Source organism: Falco naumanni, chromosome 7 (genome assembly GCF_017639655.2).
Source record: "Falco naumanni isolate bFalNau1 chromosome 7, bFalNau1.pat, whole genome shotgun sequence".
NCBI classification, from domain to species: domain Eukaryota; kingdom Metazoa; phylum Chordata; class Aves; order Falconiformes; family Falconidae; genus Falco; species Falco naumanni.
The window spans coordinates 7163997-7186933 of NC_054060.1; the positions used below are offsets into that span (position 1 = coordinate 7163997).

Below are 22937 nucleotides of genomic sequence, written 5' to 3' on the forward strand. Positions count from 1 at the left end.
TTCCAGCATTGTCTGTCAAATAATGCTTCCAAGATGTTCAGTATTTAACATAAACCCATATTTTCTACTGATTCTGTTACAGAAACCGCTCAAATTAACAGCTGGATTGGGTTAAGTCTTTCTGATTTTATGTTACGTGTATTTCAGTAGCCTTTGGAGACCTCAGTAGAAAAGTTCTTGTGGTCTAGGCATTCTACAAACACTGCAGGAAACCCCCGTGCCTCACTGCTAAGTGCACAGGCTGAGTACCCTGGCAGTCATGTTGGGTAGTAGCTCACTCCTGTCACTTCTGTTCATTGCTGCCAGTGGTGTTTCATGAGTGAGATGTTTTTTCAGTGTAAGATAAGGTAGTAGTGTTCTTGGCTATATTGGAGTTTGAAAGTGTGGAGAGCATTTAGGCTGACATTTGGGGAGTGGAGGAAGATGGGGAAAGAAAAAGAGGCTACTTAAAAACTTCATGGTTTCTCCAAGTAGCTCAAAATGCATTGAGCTCAAATTAAGTTATATTCAGTTATTTTTGAAGTATAATTTCCTGTGCTGTATGTATATACTGAGATGACTAAGGCATATATGGAGTTTCCAGAATCCAGGTTGATGTAAAAAACTGTTACAAGAAATACAAAATAAACTCTCAAATTAGTGGATCTCCCTCCAGTGAAAATCACCATTCCAGTAACTGGCTTCAATACCATAAGGGTGAGAGTTACTGAGGCTCAGCTGCTGCCTCCCAGCTGTGACCTGCTGTGCTAACAGAAGTTGACTTAAGTGAACATTTACCCTCTGAGATGGGCTGTGGTAAATGGTATGTGGTTCATTAACATATGTGGTTGATTAGCCCAGTGCAGCTGATAACCTATTAGGCTACAAAGGAACTTGACTGCTTTGGTAACAGCCAGCCCCTCACTTACTGATTTTGGATTCTAGTATTTTTTGTATGTTGTATGGTTAGGGAGGTAAGATTAATTAAGAAAAAATAAAAAGTTCATTGCTAAAATGAAAGATTAGAGATCTTTTCTTTGCTTGCAAATAAAGGTAAACAATGACAAGAAAAGACGAGTCCTGGAAAGCACGACAAGGAAATGGAGACAAAAGATTTTGAGATATATGTTTGTCTAACTACAGGAGTCCTGGTGATACTTTCATAAGACTGCTTAGCAGTGCTTACTTTATCATATCCTGGACAGAGCAGGAGAATAGGCCAAGTTTGCTGCCTGGTCAGGAGCCAGCACAACCTATTAGAATCAAAGGTTGTTTGGGGCTTTGGCCAAGTTAGGTGCAAAATACCTCAATTATTTTGTACATACTGGGAATACTGCTGATTAAGACATTGCTTTGGGGTGTACTTTCTTGGACTCGGTTTCTGTGAAGAGTGTGGCTTTAAGTCTTAGCACTTAGATTGTTGTCTGCTTTATAAAGCAAGGGGCTCAATTCTGTAATTGCTTCTTTTAATGACAGAAATCCCTTCAGGGGTTCATTGAGGGTGACACTTAAATTTGTGTTTCACGTCCTCTCTTTCCCCTCCTCCCACCTCCATCTCACTGAAGCCTTGAGTCTCTAGAAACTCAAACATGGGGTTATTGTAATCTCAGACATCCTTTTAAGTCCACACATGCAGGAATGTTTGCAATATCAGGACTTCTTTCCACCCTGGGCTAACGCAATTGCATTTCAGTGGTGCCGTGCTGGGGAGTGTGTCAGTAAAACTCCCATCCCTGAACATGTTGATGGAGACTGGAGCATGTGGAGTCAGTGGAGCATGTGCAGCCGGACATGTGGCACAGGAGTGCGATTCAGACAGCGGAAATGTGACAATCCCCCGTAAGTCTTTACATCATCCTGATTTCTTTTTGTATGTAGCACTTAGACAAGCCTTACTGGAAGAGTACAGGGAAGAAATGGGCAGCAGAGCCCACAAGATTCCTTGTTCATGAGTGGCAAGGAGCAGGCCAATATCCTGGAATGACTCGGAGTGAAGTAGGTTCTGTGGAAGTGGCTTGAAGGGTTACCATTGGAAGCAGCCCATTGCAATGATCCAAACATAGATACAACTGAATTAAAAATGTGCAGTTTGGCAGAAAAAAAGATGCCGTTTTTTCCTGTCCAGCACTGCAGTGAATGAGGAGGGGCTGAGGTGGATCTACAGACCAAACTGAGCCAGTATGTCTTGGAGATCAGTTTTGCAGGGAGTGCTGGCTCTGGGCTTGGGAAGTGATAAGAGTGTTGACAGTGGTCATAGTGTCACGTAACTGTGTTGGTAAAGCACCTTGAGATATTCTGTACATCAGGATGTGCTGCGTATGAAAAGGAAGGTTTTCGCACACACAAAGTGCAGTGGGTACTGTTTAGCTCCTGCACAGTGACTACAAATAGACCTATGTTCTCTCTTTGGACTTGGATTTTTTTCTGATTTAGGAAGAAATGTAAGTGTTGCTGTCTCCCATGTGCCATACTTCATCCCTCAGGTCAATTGAGGCACATCTGGAAATTTTTTCTTCTTATGGGAGGCCTGAACAGATTACCATGGTAGCCATTTAACTGACTGCCCCTGTTTGTGCGCATTACAACTTCTGAGATGAGTGAGGATGCTTACAGTCTTGAGAGCACCCCTCCAAGTTGTGCATCTCTATTCATATTTTAAGATTTTTTCCACAGACAAAGCACAGGAAACTTTTCTTTTTAAATAGGGACTGAAATTCTGGCTAGCAATACAGTAACTTTGAAGACATGCCTAGATGATGGATAGGTACGCACTGGCTGCTGCTGAGTTTGTACTCATGTGAAAGGGATATTTTTGTTTATTCCTCTCCTTAAATAACGCTGAACTGCAATTGCATGTCTGTAATGTCCAGGCTTGATTTTTACCAGCTCATTTTCCTGAACAAGGGACTGAGCTGGTTTCTTTGCTGTCAGCTACAGAAAGTCTTTTTAACCATAGTGCTGACCAAACCTAAATCCATTCATCATTGTTCTTTAAATTACAGGAAATGCTCCCTCCAAGATTGCACACTGATTTTAAAATTCTCTTGCTTATATACATTTTTGGCTGGGGATACACACGTGATCTTCTTTTGCTTCAAATTCCTGGCATCAGCCCACTTCTGCAGCTGGTTTATTCACTGTCCAAAAATACTGGCTAGGGGATTTATCTTTTATTTTATATATATTTGGTCTTGGGATTTTTTTTTTTTAAACTGGAATCTCTACTCCTGCCAGCTGACTTTTGAGCCTGTGGGACTATCAGTATTTTTAAATCAGTTACTTCACTGTTCAATTTGGTTTTTCGTCTCTGCAATTTCTCTGAGTATTTGCATGCATTGCCTCCAAATGGTTGCAAGGCAGTGTGGCGTGAGCCAGTTTGCACATGAGGACTTTTGAGTTGTACTGCCTTGTGTTCTTACCTAGTCTTTGGATTATTGTTTTACGGTGTGATTGAGGAGAAAACCACTGGCTTAAACAGAACATCAGAATGAGATCTCTACCCCTTCTCCAGTCCCCTCTTGTCCTGTAAAAGGGTCACGGTAGTATAAATGGGCTTTGATTGCTTCAGTTCCATTAGTGGATGGATTCTCTTAGCATAAATACAGTGGAAGATGGGCATGAAGTTGTCTACCAGGACGTCTCACACAGTCACTGTTTCAGACATATGTCAGGGTGGGCTTGAATTACACTGTTTATTGGAAATCCCGGACAGTGCTGGAGCCCATATTATACAGGGCTTGGGACCGAGATTACAGGGGTCTTTCCCTTCAGGTTCTTGAAGAGAATCTGATAGAGGTGGTGCCAAATTTCTTGACCTCAGCTTTGGAAAGGTGGAAGGGACACAAGGATGAGGCCACTAAATGGAGTGAAGCAGGGAAAGAAAGGTATATGAATAAGTCCTAGGTAACTATTTGTGGGAGACCAGAGGCAGTGACTGTCATTTTTCTTCGTCTTGCATGATGAAAACCATCAGTATCATGTTTAAACCTGCCAAGAGGCCTGTAATACTTAAATACTATTACAGAAGTCAGTTAAAGATTACTGTCAGTAATTCTGCATTCCCTATCCAAACAGTAACAGAGCAGAACATAATCAACAGGCAGAGCTGTCTTGTCCATTTCTCTAACTGCCTGTCCATACCTGTTTATCTGCTTGTTCTTGAACCCCTTGAACAGACACTGTATATTTTATGAGTGTTTTACTAGTTAGTCTAGCACCACACTGCCAAATAAAGCATGATGCTGTTGGGCAGAGGGGAGCTGAGGTGGGAAGGTCTTCTTGGGTATATTATTTTTTGTTGGATTACTGGGAGTAGAAGCATCCCCCATGTCTGTAGGATGCTCTGTTACTTTGTGGCTGATGAGTGCATCCAACTCTTTAATTTTGGAAGAAACTGCATCAGGAGGACGCAGTTCATTTTACTCCTTAATTAGAAGGGGAAGACAGGTCAGGATGCTGATGGGCCAAGCAGAAGAGTACAGGCCAAATGGCACTATGTTCCTGCAGCTCCCACTGACTGGGAGTGATGGGTGCTCAGGAAGTCTCTGTCTTCTAATGGATTTGGCTATTACTTTAATATTGCCAATGACCATTATTACCAATAGTGAGAGCTGCTTGCTTCCAGTCTGCATTGGCAAAGTAATAGAAAGTCCCTCACAAGTTAAGGACATCTTAAGATTAAAGCCAAAACAGCTGCTGATGAGCACAGTAAATAACAGTCCTACTGTGTCTTCTGTTCCACGGCCATCAGATTGACACCCCGCTCTTGGGAGAGCACTCTGTTACTCTTTGGATATTCTGACTGCTTGCTTTATTTGATTTTTTTCTCCTGTGCATGTACGCACAAACATGCAGTCACTTACATTCAATGGCTACATCTCTTTTGCTGTAGCCAAAGAAGTGGTGCTGAAACCAAAGTTCATGTGTCTGATGTCTTTATGTGAGCGCAGGGTTCATGTGGGAGGAAGGCTGTGTCGTGCTCGCAGTCATCTGGACGGAGTGTCTGTCTCATACAGCCTAAGGCAGCAGACACAATCCTCCCAGCAGATTTCTGCATCAGTCTCAGCGCATCTGCTGCCTTGCATGTGTCCACGGCAGAAAAGAGGTGTTGGCAGCACAAACAGACGTTTGTTTACGCTGTTATTCTGGTGACTCTGTGGTGTTACAGTGTCATTGGAGATAATCATTTCCATTAAAAAAAAACCCAAAACACTGTTTCTGGGATTAATGGAGCTACTGTAAAAATTTGATCTAGACTGAAAATTGGCATAAAGTTCTTCCATGCAGAGTTGAATGTTTCTGTTGCATCAAATGCTGAATTCATTGAGTCCAGCACAGCTAGGAAATAAAACGCCCTGTCCTATAGCCAGCATGTAACTTGCAACTCTTGCTAGGACCACTGACACAAATAACTGATATACAAGGGCCTTGGTTTCTAATTAGCTGACTGATATATGCTGATGTTCATTGCTCTTCTGGGAGGGAGGGGGAAAGAGGCTTTTGGAATGAACTACCATACTGCTAAAAACTGGAATTTGGCTGGAGTTACTTTTTATAGCCATCTGTTAAAGAAAAGCAAGAACATTACTTTATCCATCTTTTCTGATTACAGCTGGGGAGATAGGTATGTAACAAATTCAGGAGAGTATCAGCAAGTAGCTAAAGAAATTATCTGTTAGGATGGCTAGGTCTTTTGCTTACTTGGGTTTTTTGCAAAGAAAATGAGGGTTATTGTTGAGAGTTTGAGTTTTCCTTCTTCTCTGGGGAATCATAAATACAATAAATAGATTTTGCAGGTGCTTAATCCTGATGTTGGATTAGTGGCCTTTCCTGCATGTTTAAAAAACAAATATGTAAAATGGCATGTTTTTCACGGATGGAGATTATCTGCTGCACAGATTTGTTTCTGGACACCCTGTGTAAGGTACAGGTTATAGCTACTTCTATGGTGGTTTTGTTTCAAACTGCTGAAGGCAGAACCTTAGAGGACATGTGCTAAAGAGACATTTGCAGTGTCTCAGTAGTTAGGAGTGTTTAAGGTAGGGGGCAAAGCAAATGGTGAGAAGAGAAAGGTGAAACATTCCAGGTTGCTTGCCTTTGCCTTGGGTATTTAGTGTGATCCTGGGCACAGTCATGTCACCTTGGTGCCTGTAGGTTCCCCATTAAGAATATAAATACTTAACATTGGTATTTGTAATGGAGCCACAAATTGTCTTCTGAACTGCCTGACTGTGCAAATTTAAATAATACTTAGACTTTAGGTATCATACTCAGTGTACCTTCCAAAGCCTAACTGTCACAGGTCAACATCAGTTAGAAGCGCCTTTACTGAAACTATGTGCTTCCCCCCCGTCCCACCTTTCTCAGTCATTTGCCTGCTCCATCTGAAAATAGGTTAGGACAGGAATGAGCTGCTGTTGAAGTCAAAGAAGAAATTTAGGTCAGCAGTGCAAAATTAGTCACATCCCTTGGTTCGTGACCAGAATGCAAACAGTTGAACACTGTATCTTCTAAGAAGGCTGCTTAGTGCCCAGAGGTGAATAGCATAATAGCCTTTTGGATTACCTCTTATCTGAGGCATGCAATGAGTAGGCAGCTCCTATTTATTGATCTGTGTATGGGATACTACAAAAGAACATGCTTCTGAAGTACTTCAGTATCTAAGCATCTGTTATGATAAGCCAATTATAGATCCAGAATTTAGCTTGAATAATTTTCTGTCAGAGCCACTGAAAGCAGGATTTGCCCTCTAGCAGGGGACATCTGAGAGGAAGGAACATCTGAATCTTCCTGGTATTTCAAGAGTTGCCTTGGACAGGGAAAGTTAGGCAAAGGCGTGTCTGTGAGAAGCTGTGCTGTTCCTGCTAACCTTGGTTTGTCTTTTCCGTGATAGCCCGGGGCCAGGTGGGAAGAACTGCCGAGGAGCCAGCGTGGAACACACTGTGTGTGAGAACTTACCCTGCCCTAAAGGTGTGCCAAGCTTCAGGGACCAACAGTGCCAGGCCCATGACAGATACACCAACAAGAAGAAAAGCCTCCTGACAGCTGTCATCGTCGATGGTAAATTTTTTCATCTTTTTCTGTAATTCTTTGCTGTTCTTTCACTGCAGCTAATCTCAACCCATCTTGATTTCATCTGCAAGACTCCCATTTGTTGGTGAGAAGGCTACAGTATGTTCCCCTTAGCTACAGCTGGAAGACTAATTACAACTAGTTGTTCTTTGTGCTGCCCTGCTGTTCTTTCAGCCACCTTGACAGAAGATGCAGAGATCTCAGTTCTTCACTCATCTTTTTGTAATGCTGGGAGAGAAGTGCCTTTACTTGATTCCCAGTCTGAACAGGCAGCTATTTGGGAATGGGAGTTTAAACATTAGAAAGTTCAAATTAATTTTGAACTGAAAATAAGGATTCCCTGGGACATTTTTAATATGTGTCAATTCTGGGCATTTCAGCATGATTGCCTATCCTACTTACATTCCTTTAATGCTTCCTTTGCTGGATCTTATTGTTCATCTACTATTCAACCAGATGTTGGGGGGGATATGAAAAAGGATCGTAGTAATGTCCTTTCTGCAGGAACAAATATCTTTCACTGCACTCTGCTGGAAAACAGACAAGGCTAGTTTCATTTGGTCATCCTAAAGACATGCTTGAACAGAGGAGGGTGGTTTTGCAACTGATACCAGAAGACCAGACATTGGATAAGCCCTTTCCTGTGCTAGCAGTGACAAACTAGGTCTGACTCCAGCATTTACAGTACATGTACAGTCAGCATTTCAGTTCCTGTAGCAGAACCTCCAAGAGTACAATTCCTTCAGATGCCCCAGGAGACAGGCTGGGTTTGCTTGTTGTTCCCATCTGCCCCTCTCCCCAAATAGTGTTGCTGGGTGAATAAACAATGCAGAGCTACTTTCCTGACTAATTTCAATCACAGAAAACTCTCCTAGTTTTTTCCAGGGGTGAGCTGTTTCACTCCTTTCTCCATTTTCAATCAGGAGCTATGGGTTGCTGAGAGTCCTGTAAATAGGAGAGAAAATAAAAAAAACCTAGATGATTCAGTGATATTCTCTGATCAGTGCTGCCAGAATTAGTAGCATACTGCAGTGGGAACTTCATTCAGCCACAGAATGGGAATAGGATATTTTTTGGCTACTTGAAGACTGAGCAAGCTATTGCTAAAAGATAATAGCCAACATTGTTCCTGCTACACAGCAAAGCCTCGCTCACCTGAGCCATCTTGCCCCAGTTTCCATGAATGCAAATTAGAAACCTCTCCTGCCCTGTTGCAGATCTCACAGCTGCGGAAAGAGAGTCTGTGCAGAGGCAGTCAGACTAGTGGTTTTCTGCACAAGCTGTTCTTTCAACAGCTTTCCCAGCTCCTCTGTTCAGACTGCAAGTGAAATCAAAATCCAGCCTCTGTGAACTTGCTTTGCATCCGGCACAAGGCAGGGAGTTTGAACATCCACAGGATATGCCTGTAGTTCCTCTGTCAAGCAAGACAGATGGACAGAGGGCAGCTGAGCTTCACATCTCAATGTCACTGTTTATCGAAGCATGTTAGAGCACCCCTGCAGTTCTCCAGTAGCTTTTTTCAGCATATCAAAGCACCACAATCAGACGCATTTAAATAGACACAGATCCAAACCAACCTTGAGCTAATCTCCACTGTGCTTGAACTCTACTTAGATGTGTTAGTGAGGTGGGAGTTGATTGCGCTGGAAACTTAGGAAAGGCCTATGCCACTTAGCTTAGTGTATTGGCAAGCCTTCTCTCTTCTGTCTGATGAGTGGACGTACTTGACTATGCAGAACAAAACATGTTTCCATTTGGATGTCTATAGGTTCTCCCTTGGATGAAGTCGGTGAGTAGCAGAGTCAGCTCCAAAGGAAAACCATTATATTGCCTAAATATCTGTTACTTAAACGTATGGCAAATGCAGTCAGCAAATGCTGACATCTGCTGTATGCTGCCACTTAATAATACAAATCTTTGAAAAAGCTTTTTTTCTTAACTTCTTCTCTAGCTAAATATAATAGTAGCTTTTCCAAAGTAAGGTCTAAATATATACTATAAAAATTACCTTTAGCATGGGTGAAAAATGCAATCTTTCTCTACCGATATCTTTCAAATTAATTTGGGAGTTCTTTCTCTAGATATTCTAGTAGCATAGTTTGCTCACAGAAGTGTTTGTAGGACCACAAATATAAGTTTAAACTGATAACAGTATGTAATAGGTATACAAGAATGCTTTAAATTTATGTATACAAATGTTCTTACTGGCAAACTGATGCAAGAAGTCAGTTCATCCAGAGTAGAAATGGACTGGAGAACTTGTTCTTCTAAAACCACTGGCTGTAGCCTGAATTTTGCCTGAGATGCTCACACAGTGAGTTGGTCACTCATATCAGGCTGCTGAATGTTCCCTGTAACAAACATCTTCCGTTCAGAGACAGATACAATCTCATCAATGTAACCCTTTGAATATTGATATTTTACAGTGGGAAAATGACAGGCCTAAATTGAAAGGCTTGTGTTCCTTCAAAGATAAGAATATCAACAGATACCTTTCCAGATCCACTCATGTAGAGACTGCACCACTATTTCCTCAAACACTTGTTTGTGCTGTTCCTAAAGGCAGTTGCTTTTGTATTTCTTTTTCCAGACAAACCATGTGAGCTCTTCTGCTCTCCACTGGGGAAGGATTCCCCTGTGCTGGTGACAGACAGGGTCCTTGATGGTACTCCATGCGGGCCTTATGAGACGGACCTCTGTGTACATGGCAAGTGCCAGGTGGTGTAACTTTCTCTTATTTCTGGTGTCATGTATAGTCTGGGGCAGCAGTGTATGTCCTAGAAGAACAGGCATCTGTGTGGGTGGCTGGGAGGCTGTCTGTGAGGTGAAAGGGCAACCCTATTTTATAAGACCCAACCCCATTGCAAGTGCTCCCCAGCCCTGTGTCTTGATCTAGGAATTATAATAAATGCCCAAGGTATGAGATTATTACTGAACAGCTGGGAACATTCAGTGATGACATTTGCTTGTGTGTAGTCATCAAATGGCTTGGGTGGGAAGGGACTTACTTCTGTGAGGGGAGGAGATGGGAGTGGAAATCTGGCTTGCTTAACTGCTCCATTTTGGCTATTAGAGGAATCACTGAAAAAACACTGGTGCTGCAAACTGGATCCCAAATTGTCACTAGCCTTTTACAAATATTACATTGCCAGCACCATGATGCTTTTCAGGTCTACCTGGTTCCTGCCTAGAAATACTGAGGAAACGTTTTAATACTAGTTGCTCCTTGGCTGGTGCAGCTGCACAAACCAGTAGCTTCCCTGTGTGCTTTTTGTTGATGGTATTACTATATAGTCACCAAGGTGAGTTACTGCTGGTCCCCATAATAACTGTTTGAAAGGCCTGTTTCCCTTACATTAAGAAAAAGGTTCCTTTCCTCCCACAAACTAGGTTTTAAAGTTCCATGCAACAGAGAATATATGTTTAAAGGAGCAGATCCCGCAGCCCAGAGCACAGCCCAAGCCAGTTTTCTTTTGCCTCTCATCTGCATTGTCTTGCTTGGGTTACATAAAGAACAAACCAGAGAGAATGTAGCATAGGATTCCTTCTGCTGTACCACAGTGGGATAATCAGTGTCCCCTTGGTTGTCACCGAATGGACCAGCCAGACCCTGAACTTGCTTGTTTCCTGATGTCTCTGGTCAGACAAGTCAAGAATGGAAATGAAGATGACTCTGTTTGAGAGTCTTCAGATGTAATTCCCTTTACCTGGAGTGAAGATGTGATGGCTTGTAACCATTGGAATGATGATTATTTCTCTCTAGGCAAATTACATATGGAATCAAAATTAGGTGTGGGAAATCTTTGATATACAGCTCTTTGTGGTTCGCTGGGCAGTGAGACAGCTTGTAGTGCAGTACATAGAATGCTTAGGGAGGCTGTCTCTTAAAGCTGGTGTTTCAGATTCCTTAAAAATTGAGTGGAGTTGTGTAGACCCATATTAACTGGACATTTAAGGCTGGGACAAGGGAGAAAAGAAAATGTTTATTTAAAGATCATAAATTACAGGAGGTCATTTGGAATGGGTGCTCCTAGCAATGGGTTGCAGTTGGATTCAAGTCATTTGTCACAGACATTATGACAGGACCGGTGCTTATGGTTTTTCTCTCTCCTAATCATGTAGCATGTGTTCAAAGTTTGCTGCACATGTTAGTGATGTGAAAGACAGTTGAGTTGGCTACTGCAGCCTTGCCAGTGCTGGATTCTCCCTGGCAGTTCTTCCTCTAAGTTTTATGCTCATCTAAATTTGTATCCTGTGCTTGGAGTTCCTCTTTTCAGTATTAACCAGCCTGTTGTATCCACCAGAACAGCTTTCTAGCAACACTGTTTATCTCCAGTGAAGTTATTGGAAGTATACTGGCTTGCCCTGGGGGGCACAAGGCACATCAAATTTGTCATTGTTTCTGATTTCTATGAGCAGTGATTAGGAACTACCAATTTTTATTGCTTTGAGCCTTCCAGGCAGGGAGATAAATGAGCATGATATTCACCTGGGTATAACAGAGGCTATGGGGACATAATGCAGCTTTACTAATAGCAATGCAACAATATAAGTGAAAAACCTTTGTCTGCATTGAATTTTGCACTGCTGCAGGAGACACTTCCCAGTGTGTCCTGCCAAATGCTGCTGAAGAGGCATAATTCAGTCATTCTAATTTATTCAGATGAAGAATCTGAACAGCAAGTTGCTGGGGAGCCAGCACGAGTTTGATTCTTTATATACTCTTTAATAGAAAGTTCTTTGAATAGAGCCAGGTTCTGGTGCATCCCAAGTTACTTAGTTTTTCCCTGTTTTCAGCTATATCTGAAAAAAACCTAAAAAACCCATTAATAGACTTTTATAGTAAGGCCAGCTGTGTACCTCCAGCTGTGTGCCATTGACCATTATGCTGGGCTGGCCAGCTTTACTGTTCCAAACATTCAGATCAGCCACAAATGGTAAATCAGACGTTATGGCAATGTACATTTTCTTCTTCCAGTGAAGAGCAGTAGCCAGCTCCCCTCCAAATGAAAACCTTTATGAGCACAGAGCTTTGGAGGTACATCATCAAAATCAAATTGCAGTCTAAGTCAGGGGCAACAGCCTTTAACTGTGCAGAGAGGTGATGACAGCTGCAGAACATTCAGTCCATTTGCATCTGGCTGAGAGAAAATGCAAAATGATCAATTCAAGCCGAGCAGATTTGAAAGCTTTGTGAACTCATTTATAATACTCTTCTGCCTTATATGCAATGCAGTGCAGTGCTGAGAATTGCCATATGTGACTGCGTACCCCATTTGCCGCAGATACTTGTCTAACTAGCTGCCTATTAAACCAATTTAGTCGGCATCTTTATTTAATTACTCTTCTCCTTATTTCTTTACCCAGCATAGACAAAGCCTGGCAACAAGCATTGCAGGGGACTTGGAGAAGAGAAGAAGTGCTGAAATCAGAGGGTGGTGTTACTGTTATTTATTTTCTTGTGTAATCCTTCTAGTTAAAGGCTCTCAAAGGCAAGAATGACACATTGCCAGTATAACAGACAAATTAGCAGTAACCGTTGCCTGTGAACATCTAGCACAGGAAATGTAATAGCTCTTTTCCCTTCAGCAGGAGATGCTCCTAAATGAAACTCATGCATCGTTGTTGCATGATGAATGAATGTAGATGAACATGGCAAAGAAAATAACCTGGTTTTGCAAGGAAAACGGAGTTTTGAGAAGGGAAACAGGAACAGTTTATTTGAAGCCTCAAAATACCCTAACTGCATTTAGACACTAAGGGAGGAGAGTTTTCCTTCAGTTGTACTTTGTGAACTTACTACAATTTCATTTTAAAGCCATGAGCTGAGCTCCAATACAGTGTGAATGAAGCCTTTTGGTGTCAGCTTCACTATACCTGAAACAAAATCATCATAAGCAACAGTATCCCTGTATTTATCACTTACACCTTAAAGCAGCTGGAGTGAGTAAACTTGCTTAATACTTTGGTTATACATAGAAGCACCAGACAGCAAAGTCAACACTAAATTTAGCATAGGGGTTCCTAAGTCGCCTAGACTTATTATAATCTTTCTCCTGGTCTTTGAGAAAGACATTCAGGAAGTCCTTTGAAATCATAAGGTCTTAATTCGATTTTGTCCTGTCCTTGTTTATTGGAGTGGGTTTTGAGGCTGGAAATTTCGTTCTTGATAGTGATAGAAGTTTTCCAGAAGGAGGACAAAATAAAAGGTTTGTAAAAGCTTCAGGGTTGATCTCAAAAATTGAAGTGTTACAAAGTTACACCTTTAGAAGAAACATTGTAGAGTAATGACAAATGTGCTTATCCTTACCAACTTGTGGGCAAAATAGATGCTTTGTTCAACATGTATTCAGATTTTTGACTTTTTCTCCTTGAAATGTACACAGTCTTCTAGCAAGAGGAATTCCTTATCTCCTGGGACTTTTCAGAGGCAGAAAATCTGTTAGCAGGCTTGAGAAGGAGAGTTGTCTGATGGATCTGAGGAGAAGGAAGTTGAGAGCTCATCAAGGCTTTGCAGGCTCTGTCTCTTTCTTGCTTCCACAGTTTGCTTTCTGTAGCATGGGAATTGCAGTCGTGGGGAAGATGAGATAGGACGGTGCAACCTGCAGTTCAGATTGCTTTTATCATCTCATATTTCTATTCAAGTGACAAGTGGCTTTCAGAGAGAGGTTTCCCTGATGGTTTTGTTCTTCCTCAAGACTGTTCGGTGTATGTTTCGTGAGTGGAAGCAGTGCATTTACTAAATTACAGTTCTTCACTCCATGCTGCTGATGTTAATATAAAACTGCTGGCAGAAGTAGAGCTACAAAAGGTGTCAGATGTCACACAGCAGTGGTGTGGGGAGAAGACAAGCTGCTCAGCTGACTGTTATGACGCACATGACTTTGTGCTGGCTTTTCTCAAAGGAGGATTTGTCTGAGACTCATGATAGCATGAGAACTTTCCAGTGGGGACTACAGATTGTACTTCAGGATGTAATCTAAGATCTCTTTGAAAAGAGAGACCTCCTGTGTAGCGGAACCGGGCTAGAGATCAAGGGCAATCTTTGCTGTGATTTAACAATTTAAGAGGTGAAAACATTTTGGCTCCATCTACAGCTTTCTCTTGAACGTTTTGTCATGTCACATCTACCTTTAATGTGCTGGTGAATCCACAGTACATTCAATGATGGCAAGCCACATATTAGGCTATCCTGGCAAAACAGAGAGATTATATAATGACTTTCTCCCCAAAGCAGTTGTTACACAGTATGAAAGGGGAGCACAAATTTGAAAATGGACACATTTTCAAAAATAGCTCTTGCAGATTGGATAGGCAGTGTCAGGAGAGGGCCACAGGTGGCGGAGGATAAATTGCAGTTGTCTATTGGACCTGTTGCTGGCAAACAGTCTTCTGCATACTCAGTACCCACTTTTTGCATTTGATTGATGCATGCAGTTCTGGCTTTGCCTCCTCACTTGAGTATTTTCCATGTATTATTCATATTCTTGCATTACAAACTGTGGTACAAGATGTTCCAGACTGGGTAGCTTGTCTCTATACTTGGCTTAGCACTGTACTTTGATAAATTATTTAGTGTATGTGCACAAAATCCAGGATTGTTTGAACTACAGAAACCTGTTGTATAATTGCCGGCTTTTTTTTTTTTTTTTTTTCAATTTCTGTGTCTGTAGCAATGCAATCTGAGTCCTAGAAAGAGTATTAAAGCTTTCAGTGAGTAAGGCATAGTGACAAAACCCAAGTTTGTTGATATCTTAATACTTTATAGTGCACTTTACAGTGGGATATGAAAAAAAATCATGCTTTTCCCCACTATTTTTCTTCTACATTAACCCACAGAAAGCATTTAATAGACAATTAATTATGTTATCTACCTTGGAGGCTTTAGATTTTGCTTGTGGCTTAAGCAGCCAAGAATTGACTGGAAGAGAGGCTACAGATATATCATATACTGATAAATATATTTTATTTTCAAATCCAGAACTGATATGATAGATGCCTCTTTTAAAGAATGGGCACTTGATAGAAAATCCTCTGTTATCTGCAGCCTCTTGGCACTTGTACAAATGAGGGCAGAGACAAGGTGGAATCAGGTCAGAGGTCTCAATTCAGATGAAGCTGGTTTGGAAGGATCAGAAAGGGTTAGCTACAGAAAGCAACTAAAGAACAGAAGCAAAGGAGTTCCCTGGACAGGAAAAGGCTTTGTATTATTTGCATGTTTGCTCATATAGCCTGTTCTGCTGCCAGAACACAGGAATTTTGACGCATAATGTTTATGCTCCATATGTAAAATAATGGTTATCAAGAATAATTGTATCTAGTATCCCCATTAACTGTTGAGGGATCTAAGCACAAAGTCCATGGGCAAGTGTAATTGTATATCTAATGCAGATAAGATAATGCTAATTTTAAATAGGCAGTGCATATCTCCTATTTCAGCAGAGCTGTTCTGATTCAGATAAAATCTGAAGGCTTGGGAAATGACAGGAGGATGTTTGCTGAACTAACTTCTGTGTGGACTTCTATTCATCACACAGATTTTGTTGTGGAACAGAAAAAGAAGTAACTTACAGATGAACTGCTTGATTAGGGATGCAGGCTCACCTTCTTGTACAAACCCTGACAGAGACCCATAATCCTCCACAAGAGCAGTCCTGTTTAAAACAAAGAAACAAGAATTCTCCTACCCTCGGATCTGAATGTCAGTTGCTCACATATGTACATTCCTTTTTCATGTGGCCCATCCCTGGAGGTATCAACGGACATTAGATATTATGGGCAAAAAATTGGCATGGTAGATGAATCTGTCATAACCAGCATGCTCTGTACATGATTAATTTGTAAAATGGTACATGTTGCATCAATATTTGTATTTGATCCATTGAGACAGCTAGTTAGTTCGGCATATGGGAAGCATTATAGTTTTGTGAGCCTACAATGTCATTTCTTACACAGGGTGGGTGTATATAACAAAAATAATTGTGTTTATGTAGCAAAACATACTCACACAGGCTGTATCAATTGAGTTCTTGCACAGCCATTGAAAATACAAATAAAAATATAATTTAAAAATATCCAAGCAATATAGAAAACAGTTAACACAGAAGAATCCAAATTACGTGTATTCAGAAGAAAAGAGGAGTTTTCCTATGCTGGAGTCAGCAATGACTGAAGCTGGAAATACCACCCAGCAAGCAGTATTTTCAGATGTTTAATTATAAAAAGAGAAGAAGGAGGAGGGTGAGAAGGAAGGGTGGACTGAGATAACAGCTCAGACATAGTGAATTTCAGACATAGTGAAGTGAGGCCTTTGGCTCAGCAAATGTGCTGTTACCTGCCAATTTAAACGTCAATGGGTAGTTCCAAAACAGAATGTCAGAGTAGGAGAGTGCCTGGGTTGAAGATCATTAAGAAACCTGTGGGTATAGTTGTGACTGGCTGTGCTGGGGACTTGAAGCCCCAAAAGACTTTTAAAGTTTTTTGCCAGCAATCTGATGCTTTAATATGGGCAAGGGACTGTCTTTGGTTAAAATTGGTTCCTTTTTGTCCAATTGATGTTAATAGCACTGCAGGTTTTCAACAGCTAGTACATGCAGGAGGTGGAATTCCTGGATGGTGGCAATATCAGTCTCTTTGCCAAAGTTATGGATATCACTATCCAATTCCATGTTGGATGGTACAGGGAAGCTCTAAGAGTAGAAGAACAGGGCTGACAGTGGCAAATGCTCCCACAGACTACTAAACATGGTGGTTACACCAGGCTGGCTTCTTAGTTTTTGTTCTTCCTTCTGAACACAGATAAACTCCAAGTGCTCTGCTCACTCTTTAAAGGATCATCTTGGTAAGAAAACAAAACTCCTTCCCTTCTCACTAGTCCATTCAAGACTGATGGAACTGAAACTATCCAGCTATCACTGGACATGCTGGTCCATGGACTCAGTCTGCTCACCTGCAGGATAACTCTTGGGTCAGAAAACATACAAGATGGTGTTTATGAGGTCTTCTTTTCTTCAGAATGTAAAGCTTCCTCTTTCTGCTTCTTAATTAAAAAAAAAGACTGTACCTTCGTTGGTATGCTGGCCTGTACAGGAAGCAGCACAAAACAAGTTAGAGATGATAAAGATCAAATAACTCCCTTGAACTATTTGGGTTTTAAGGGATTGTTTCTGCATTATGAAAACCTGACTTTTGAGCAGTTAAACTTGCATTTTCCCTTTGCATAGAGTAAATTAAGCCCTCACTTTTTTGAAAGCTTTATGCAGGTTTAGGACAGCTATATCTATTTTAAAATTGACAGTATAATACATACGTTTCCTTCAGATCCATGTTACATTCCCTGTTAAGGTCCTGATCTGAAGCATACAGAAAAATGTCAGTGAGAAGCTGATGATGTACAGGCTCGACAGATCTTCCCCCTGGTCTGATGGGGCTCAGGCAGCAGCTTCTGGCCCCCAGTGCTGGAATCTCAGGGACTTTCTTACCTTGGAGAAAGGTGGACATATCTCTCAATTAACAGTCCAAGGACTGCTGGTGGATACTTTCCTCCCAGGAAGGGTGATGCTCACTGTTTTGCCCCCTTACCCTTCCAGCCCTGTCTCTTCCCCTTTGCACTTGTTTTAAAAGTGGCAATATTTTCAGTGTGGGGAGTTTCCAAAGGATCTGAGTGACTGAGGTAATCACTGTAATGTATTTCTAAATTACTTTGCACCTTTTGGAATCTGTTGTCAAATCTTAACAAAAGCTGTTTCATTATGTACTGTTATTAAATACACTTTTAGTTTGGAAATTATTGAAAGGATTGGAGAGGGGGAAATGGGCTCTAATGTTTATGCAGACAAGAGTAAAGTGCTTCCAAGGTATTTTTCTCCCATAAAGTAACAAGAATGCAGCAATTTTCTTGATGAAGCCAAGAAAGAAAACTGTTCTATTCTCTTAAAGACTTTCCTTTGTAAAAATCCATTTTCTGGCCCAAATCTGATGAGGGCTTTAATCCTCAAACCCTGGATTGAAGGGAAAGCCTGCCCTGTGGATGGGAGGGATAGTGCCATTAAAGGGAAGGCTGCAAGGGCCATTCCCAGTTCCTCCACTCCCAGGAAGTTAGGGTGAAGATGAAAGGTAAAAAAACACAACATTTTTGGAAGGTATATTTGTGGATTCAGTGGGTGCTCTTTCCATGCCTTCAAAGAGGGTCTCTCAAGTCAAAGCACGTCAATGACCTTGTAGATGTGGGAGGAAATGGCTTGTCTTGAAACCTAGTGTCAGAAAAAGGGGGGAACTTACTCTTTCAGAGGCTTTGCTGGCTTGCACTGGTTTACATTATCTGGGAAACTACAGCATAAATGCAAAGCATGTGATTGCTAACTCCCCATTCTTTGCCTGCCTCCGTTATAGCCCAACAGACTCCTCATGTAGCATTGGGAATAAGTGTGGTTCAACACTCATTATATTCCCTTTATTCATTTGTGTGCTCACATAGTGCTAATAACAATGCAGTACAATAAAAGATAGCACTAGAGTCTTAAATTAAATGCAGCCTTTCCAGTATCTCAGCAGGGTGGCAGGCAGGCATATATTTCCAGCTGCCTTTCAGCAACCCCATTAATAAATCATATTTATTTTCCTGGAAGGAGAACTGCTGGGACATCCTTCTGTTTTGGGGGCAGAATCACATTCAATATCCAAAAATTATTTGTTGGGCATGGGTGTCAAGTTTAAACTTGAGAATTGCAACGGCCAGAAACTCCAGAGTCCTCTTCCTATCTTCCTTTAACTCCCATTTATAAGTTTTTTTTCTTGTAGTTCTTGTCCACCAACTTACATGCTGTTCTAGTTAATGAGCAGCATTTCCCTTGTATGTGTTCAGGATGATAATTTTTTTCTCAGCATGTGTCTGTCTGTAATGATTTACCCAGACAAACACTGCATCAGAACACGTCTGAATGCTGGCAATCTTTGATCCCTCTAATACATCTGGACTTAGGCCGTGGCCAGTGTCTTTTGAAACAAGGGGAATGTTGGAGTTCAGGTCCAAATTGCATTGCTTACCCGCAGACAGTCTCAGATAAACAGCCCAAGTTCTATTAATATTTCCCTGCTTACCCTGTTTTCCAAAGTGTTTGTTGTTTTGATTGTTCCCTAAGATATCTCTCCAACTTTCCTCTGACTTTATTTAAGAAGGCAAGGAAAGGAGAGACGTAACAGCCTTATTCAAATAAGTCTTATTAGTGGCAGGCCTGCTAACTCATTTGCCAAGAAACTGTTTTCCTACAGAGAATAAATCTTTAACTAATTTTTAATAGTAGAGTCTCCACTAATAACTTGCATAATGACAACTCTTATTTCGGTAGAAATTTATATTTTGGGAGTGCATTGGATTTTAATTTTTTTTTCACAATTGAATATCTAAGCTTAATACTGTGCAAGCCTATGGAAAATTTCATGTTGTGTAAACAATCTTATCATACAGATTGGCCAGATATGAACCTGACCTGCTTCCGATGAACTACTTTTGTACTGCAGGTATTTAAGCCATCTGATTAATGAGGTCTTTTTTCAGATATTGCACAAGTGTAATCAGAACTGAATGTTACGTTCCCTGTTAAGGTCCTGATCTGAAGCAGAGCTCATTCAGTGAGAAGCACACTGGAACCTGTGACAGCACTCTTGAGTTTTTGTGTGGTGAAGGGCTATGACTGGGATTCTGGTTACATGGGTTAATTTTCATTCAAGAAAATGGCATTTTTCTCCTCTCTAGACTAAGTATCACAGTAGCAGTCCATTTCTCTGGGGTGTCCTTGAGGTCCTCAGATGGAAGTTGCTATACAAACATGAAACGTTGTTTCAATCTGTTGTGTTTGAAGGAGGTTAAAGGTGGTACGAAATCTATGATGATATCTGGAATAACTATTGTTTCTGAAACTCTCTTCAGTTAAATCTTCTGAATCAAAGGTCATGCTCTTAGTGTTAGAGAAGGGAGTTGCTGAATAACCAACTCAATGCCATTCCAAATGAGAGCTCCCTTGATTCACAGTGTTCTCTTCCCGTTCAGGTTTTCAGTCAGATGACCATCTTAGTCTTGACCTCAATGTCTAGAGATACTTTAAGTTTGCAAACAAAATAATGGGGACCTTTGGTTGTTGTCATTAGAAAATTGGCTGCGATGGAATCATTGGCTCAGCTGCCAAAGAGGATCGCTGTGGAATCTGCAGTGGTGATGGCAAAACCTGTAAAGTGGTGAAAGGCGACTTCAACCACACCAAGGGGATGGGTGAGTAACCCTCAGTAGCATTTGAGTGGAGTGGAGGTTCTCTTAACTGCTTGAGGAGAGTTAGAGTGGTAGCAATAGCTCTTCTTGGATAGCATTGGACCCATCTACTCTAGTAAACAATAAGAAACACAAAACAAAACCCAAGTCAATTCCAATATGATATTCTCTCTACTTCTTAGTTGCCCAGATAGCAGCCATTGCCTGTCTGAAGTTCAGAATGAAGTCATGTTTCTCATTTTTAATGCTGTTGATTTTAAATAAGAGACAAAATCACAGTATGTTTTCCAGCAGGAGGGAAGTCTGATTTCAACAGCATCTTTGAGCTTTTTGAGAACTCAGAATGATGTATGTTGCAGATGATTCATGTTAGAATCAGGATATCTCAGCTAAATGAAAGAGCACTCCCCTCTGAATATTTTTACTGATTTCCTGCCAGCCATAGTATCCAGTATAGGATACAAGAGCTTCTGGTCAGAATTAAGACTTTCCCCTCTCTTGTTAAACGTTAATATATATACAGCTTGGTGTCTGAATTAGTCTTTGTTCCAGAGTTTCTGCATTGCAATTCTGAGAAACTTATCACACATCCTAATCAGGCAAAGAGAGGGAAAGCCAAATCAGGACTTGCAAGCTGCTCCAAGAGGAAGGAATTGTCCAGAAAAAAATTATTTTACATTCAGTGAATACAGAATTGCCATTTCTGTAAGGAGAAACTCATTTAACACATGCTACTCCGGGACAGAGTTCAGCAAAGCATACAAAGATTCCTTTTAAGCACAGATTTAAATTCTGTCTAACTAAAACAGCACCAGAGCTTAGACCTTTAATCAAGGTCTCAGCACTGAAGTTTGAGGCTCTGATTTTGTATGTGGACCTCTTCCGCTGCACCCTTCTCCTCCCCACCTTCCTCTGCGGAACCAGCTGTGATCTGTCAACTCCTCTGAGATGCAGGTAGGATTTCCCACCTGCCCCACATCTTTCTGGAGCACATTTATGCTGTTGTATTGCCAGGCCAACCTGTTGAATGATTTCCTGCATTACTGCCTTTGACTCTTTTGTTCCAGATATTTTCTACCTACTTGTGTCAAGGCATTTGCATTAGATGCAAACGGTGGGAAAAGTTTCTCACTTCCATTGAAAAAAACTGTTCTCCATTCTTGCAGCAGAGTTTATAGCTGTGCAGGAACTTCTTAACTGCTCCTGAAGAGTAACTATCTTTTATCTTTTCCAATGAGACTCCAAAACATCTTGTGCAGATAAATAAGAAATTTCTGGGTCACTGCCAGGAGGTTGCACCCGTTTCCAACTAGACTACTTGAGGGTGGTAACTTTACAAGGCTGTAGGAACAGAACAGTTTCAGCCTTAACTGGTTGTCTGGCTGCCAGGACACTATAGGAGGCTTTCACCCCCAGCACCCTGTAACCTAATAAGAGGAGATGGCTGACTGAATCATGGTCAGTGTTCAAGCATTTATTGATCCTTATTCTTTGCTGATCATCTCAGAAGTGCAAACCTGTCATAATATTGCTTTGTCAGTGCATTGTTTCCACCTTTACCCACCTCACATAATCTAGAATTTGTTTTTACAATTATAATCTCATAAACGTTTATCATAAGTTTTGATTTATTAATTTGAAAGGGAAATACATTTTATGTGGGAATAGTTCTAAAAAGTGACATCCACGGTATGCCAGACAGTCTTCTTCTGGTTTGAAAATAATCTTTGCTTTTCATTTTTTTAAATTATGCTCTTTTAACGAGCATTCTAGCCTACTGAAATGGAAAGAATATTTACAGTCTTTTAATTGTTCACTGTTAATGTTTTCCTGCTTTTGGATTTCTTTTATGTTAGACACTGAAAACAGACTACTTGTTTTCACTTATGATTCCCAGCCTCAATTCTGCAAACATTTTATGCATTGTGTGTTACTCCCATCAATTTCTATTCATATACTGCTGTTTTGAAGAATCAGGTCCTCAGGTTAACTTACTGAATCTCTCCAGGAATGGTTCTGAGGTATCACAATTGAACATGACGTTACTCAAGAAAAAAACCGGCCTTTTTTCTTTAAATTGACATTTAAGTAAATATGTATAAAAATGTGACAAAGGTTTGGGCAAAGGAGAGTACACAATATGACTACAGTAACAGAATCAGGGTTTGGATATGTAAATGATTGCACAGGTCAGTGGCAAATCCCCACGAACCTGCTGCGATCCAAGTCAAGGCCAACGCACTGACTCAAGTATGCTGATTTATTATATCAGAAGAGAATAGACTTCAAACATCAAGACATTGATTGTTTTGGAGTGGTATCTGTTTTGGGATTTGCAGCTGCAACGTTTGGGCCAGATCCTCAGCTGCTCTGCACATGGGACTCCCTTGACTGCAGGATTGGTCCCTATATGTCCTGTGATTACAAATTATGTTGTCAAGCCCTGTGTTAACTGAATTAAATCCATGCCAAATCCTTTCTGTTTCTTAGTAACCAATAGTCATTGTAAGAAGGTTTCCACATGTGTGATGGCAAAAGCAAAGGCTGTTCCCAAGTGTTTCTCATGTAAGATACTTGAATGCTGTTTGCAGTGTCAGCGGGTGTTGGTGACATCCTTTGGTGT

The 22937-nt window shown here is 41.0% G+C and overlaps 1 protein-coding gene across 1 annotated transcript in view; it reads left to right on the top strand.

The window, feature by feature from the left end:
* Positions 1-22937, top strand: part of ADAMTS17 (ADAM metallopeptidase with thrombospondin type 1 motif 17) — a 192426-nt gene that overhangs the window by 111918 nt on the left and 57571 nt on the right. Inside the window, exons 12-15 of the mRNA XM_040602291.1 lie at positions 1673-1818; positions 6872-7038; positions 9641-9768; positions 20197-20317. Coding sequence (XP_040458225.1) covers positions 1673-1818; positions 6872-7038; positions 9641-9768; positions 20197-20317 — 562 coding nt within the window. The remainder of the gene's footprint in view (positions 1-1672; positions 1819-6871; positions 7039-9640; positions 9769-20196; positions 20318-22937) is intronic.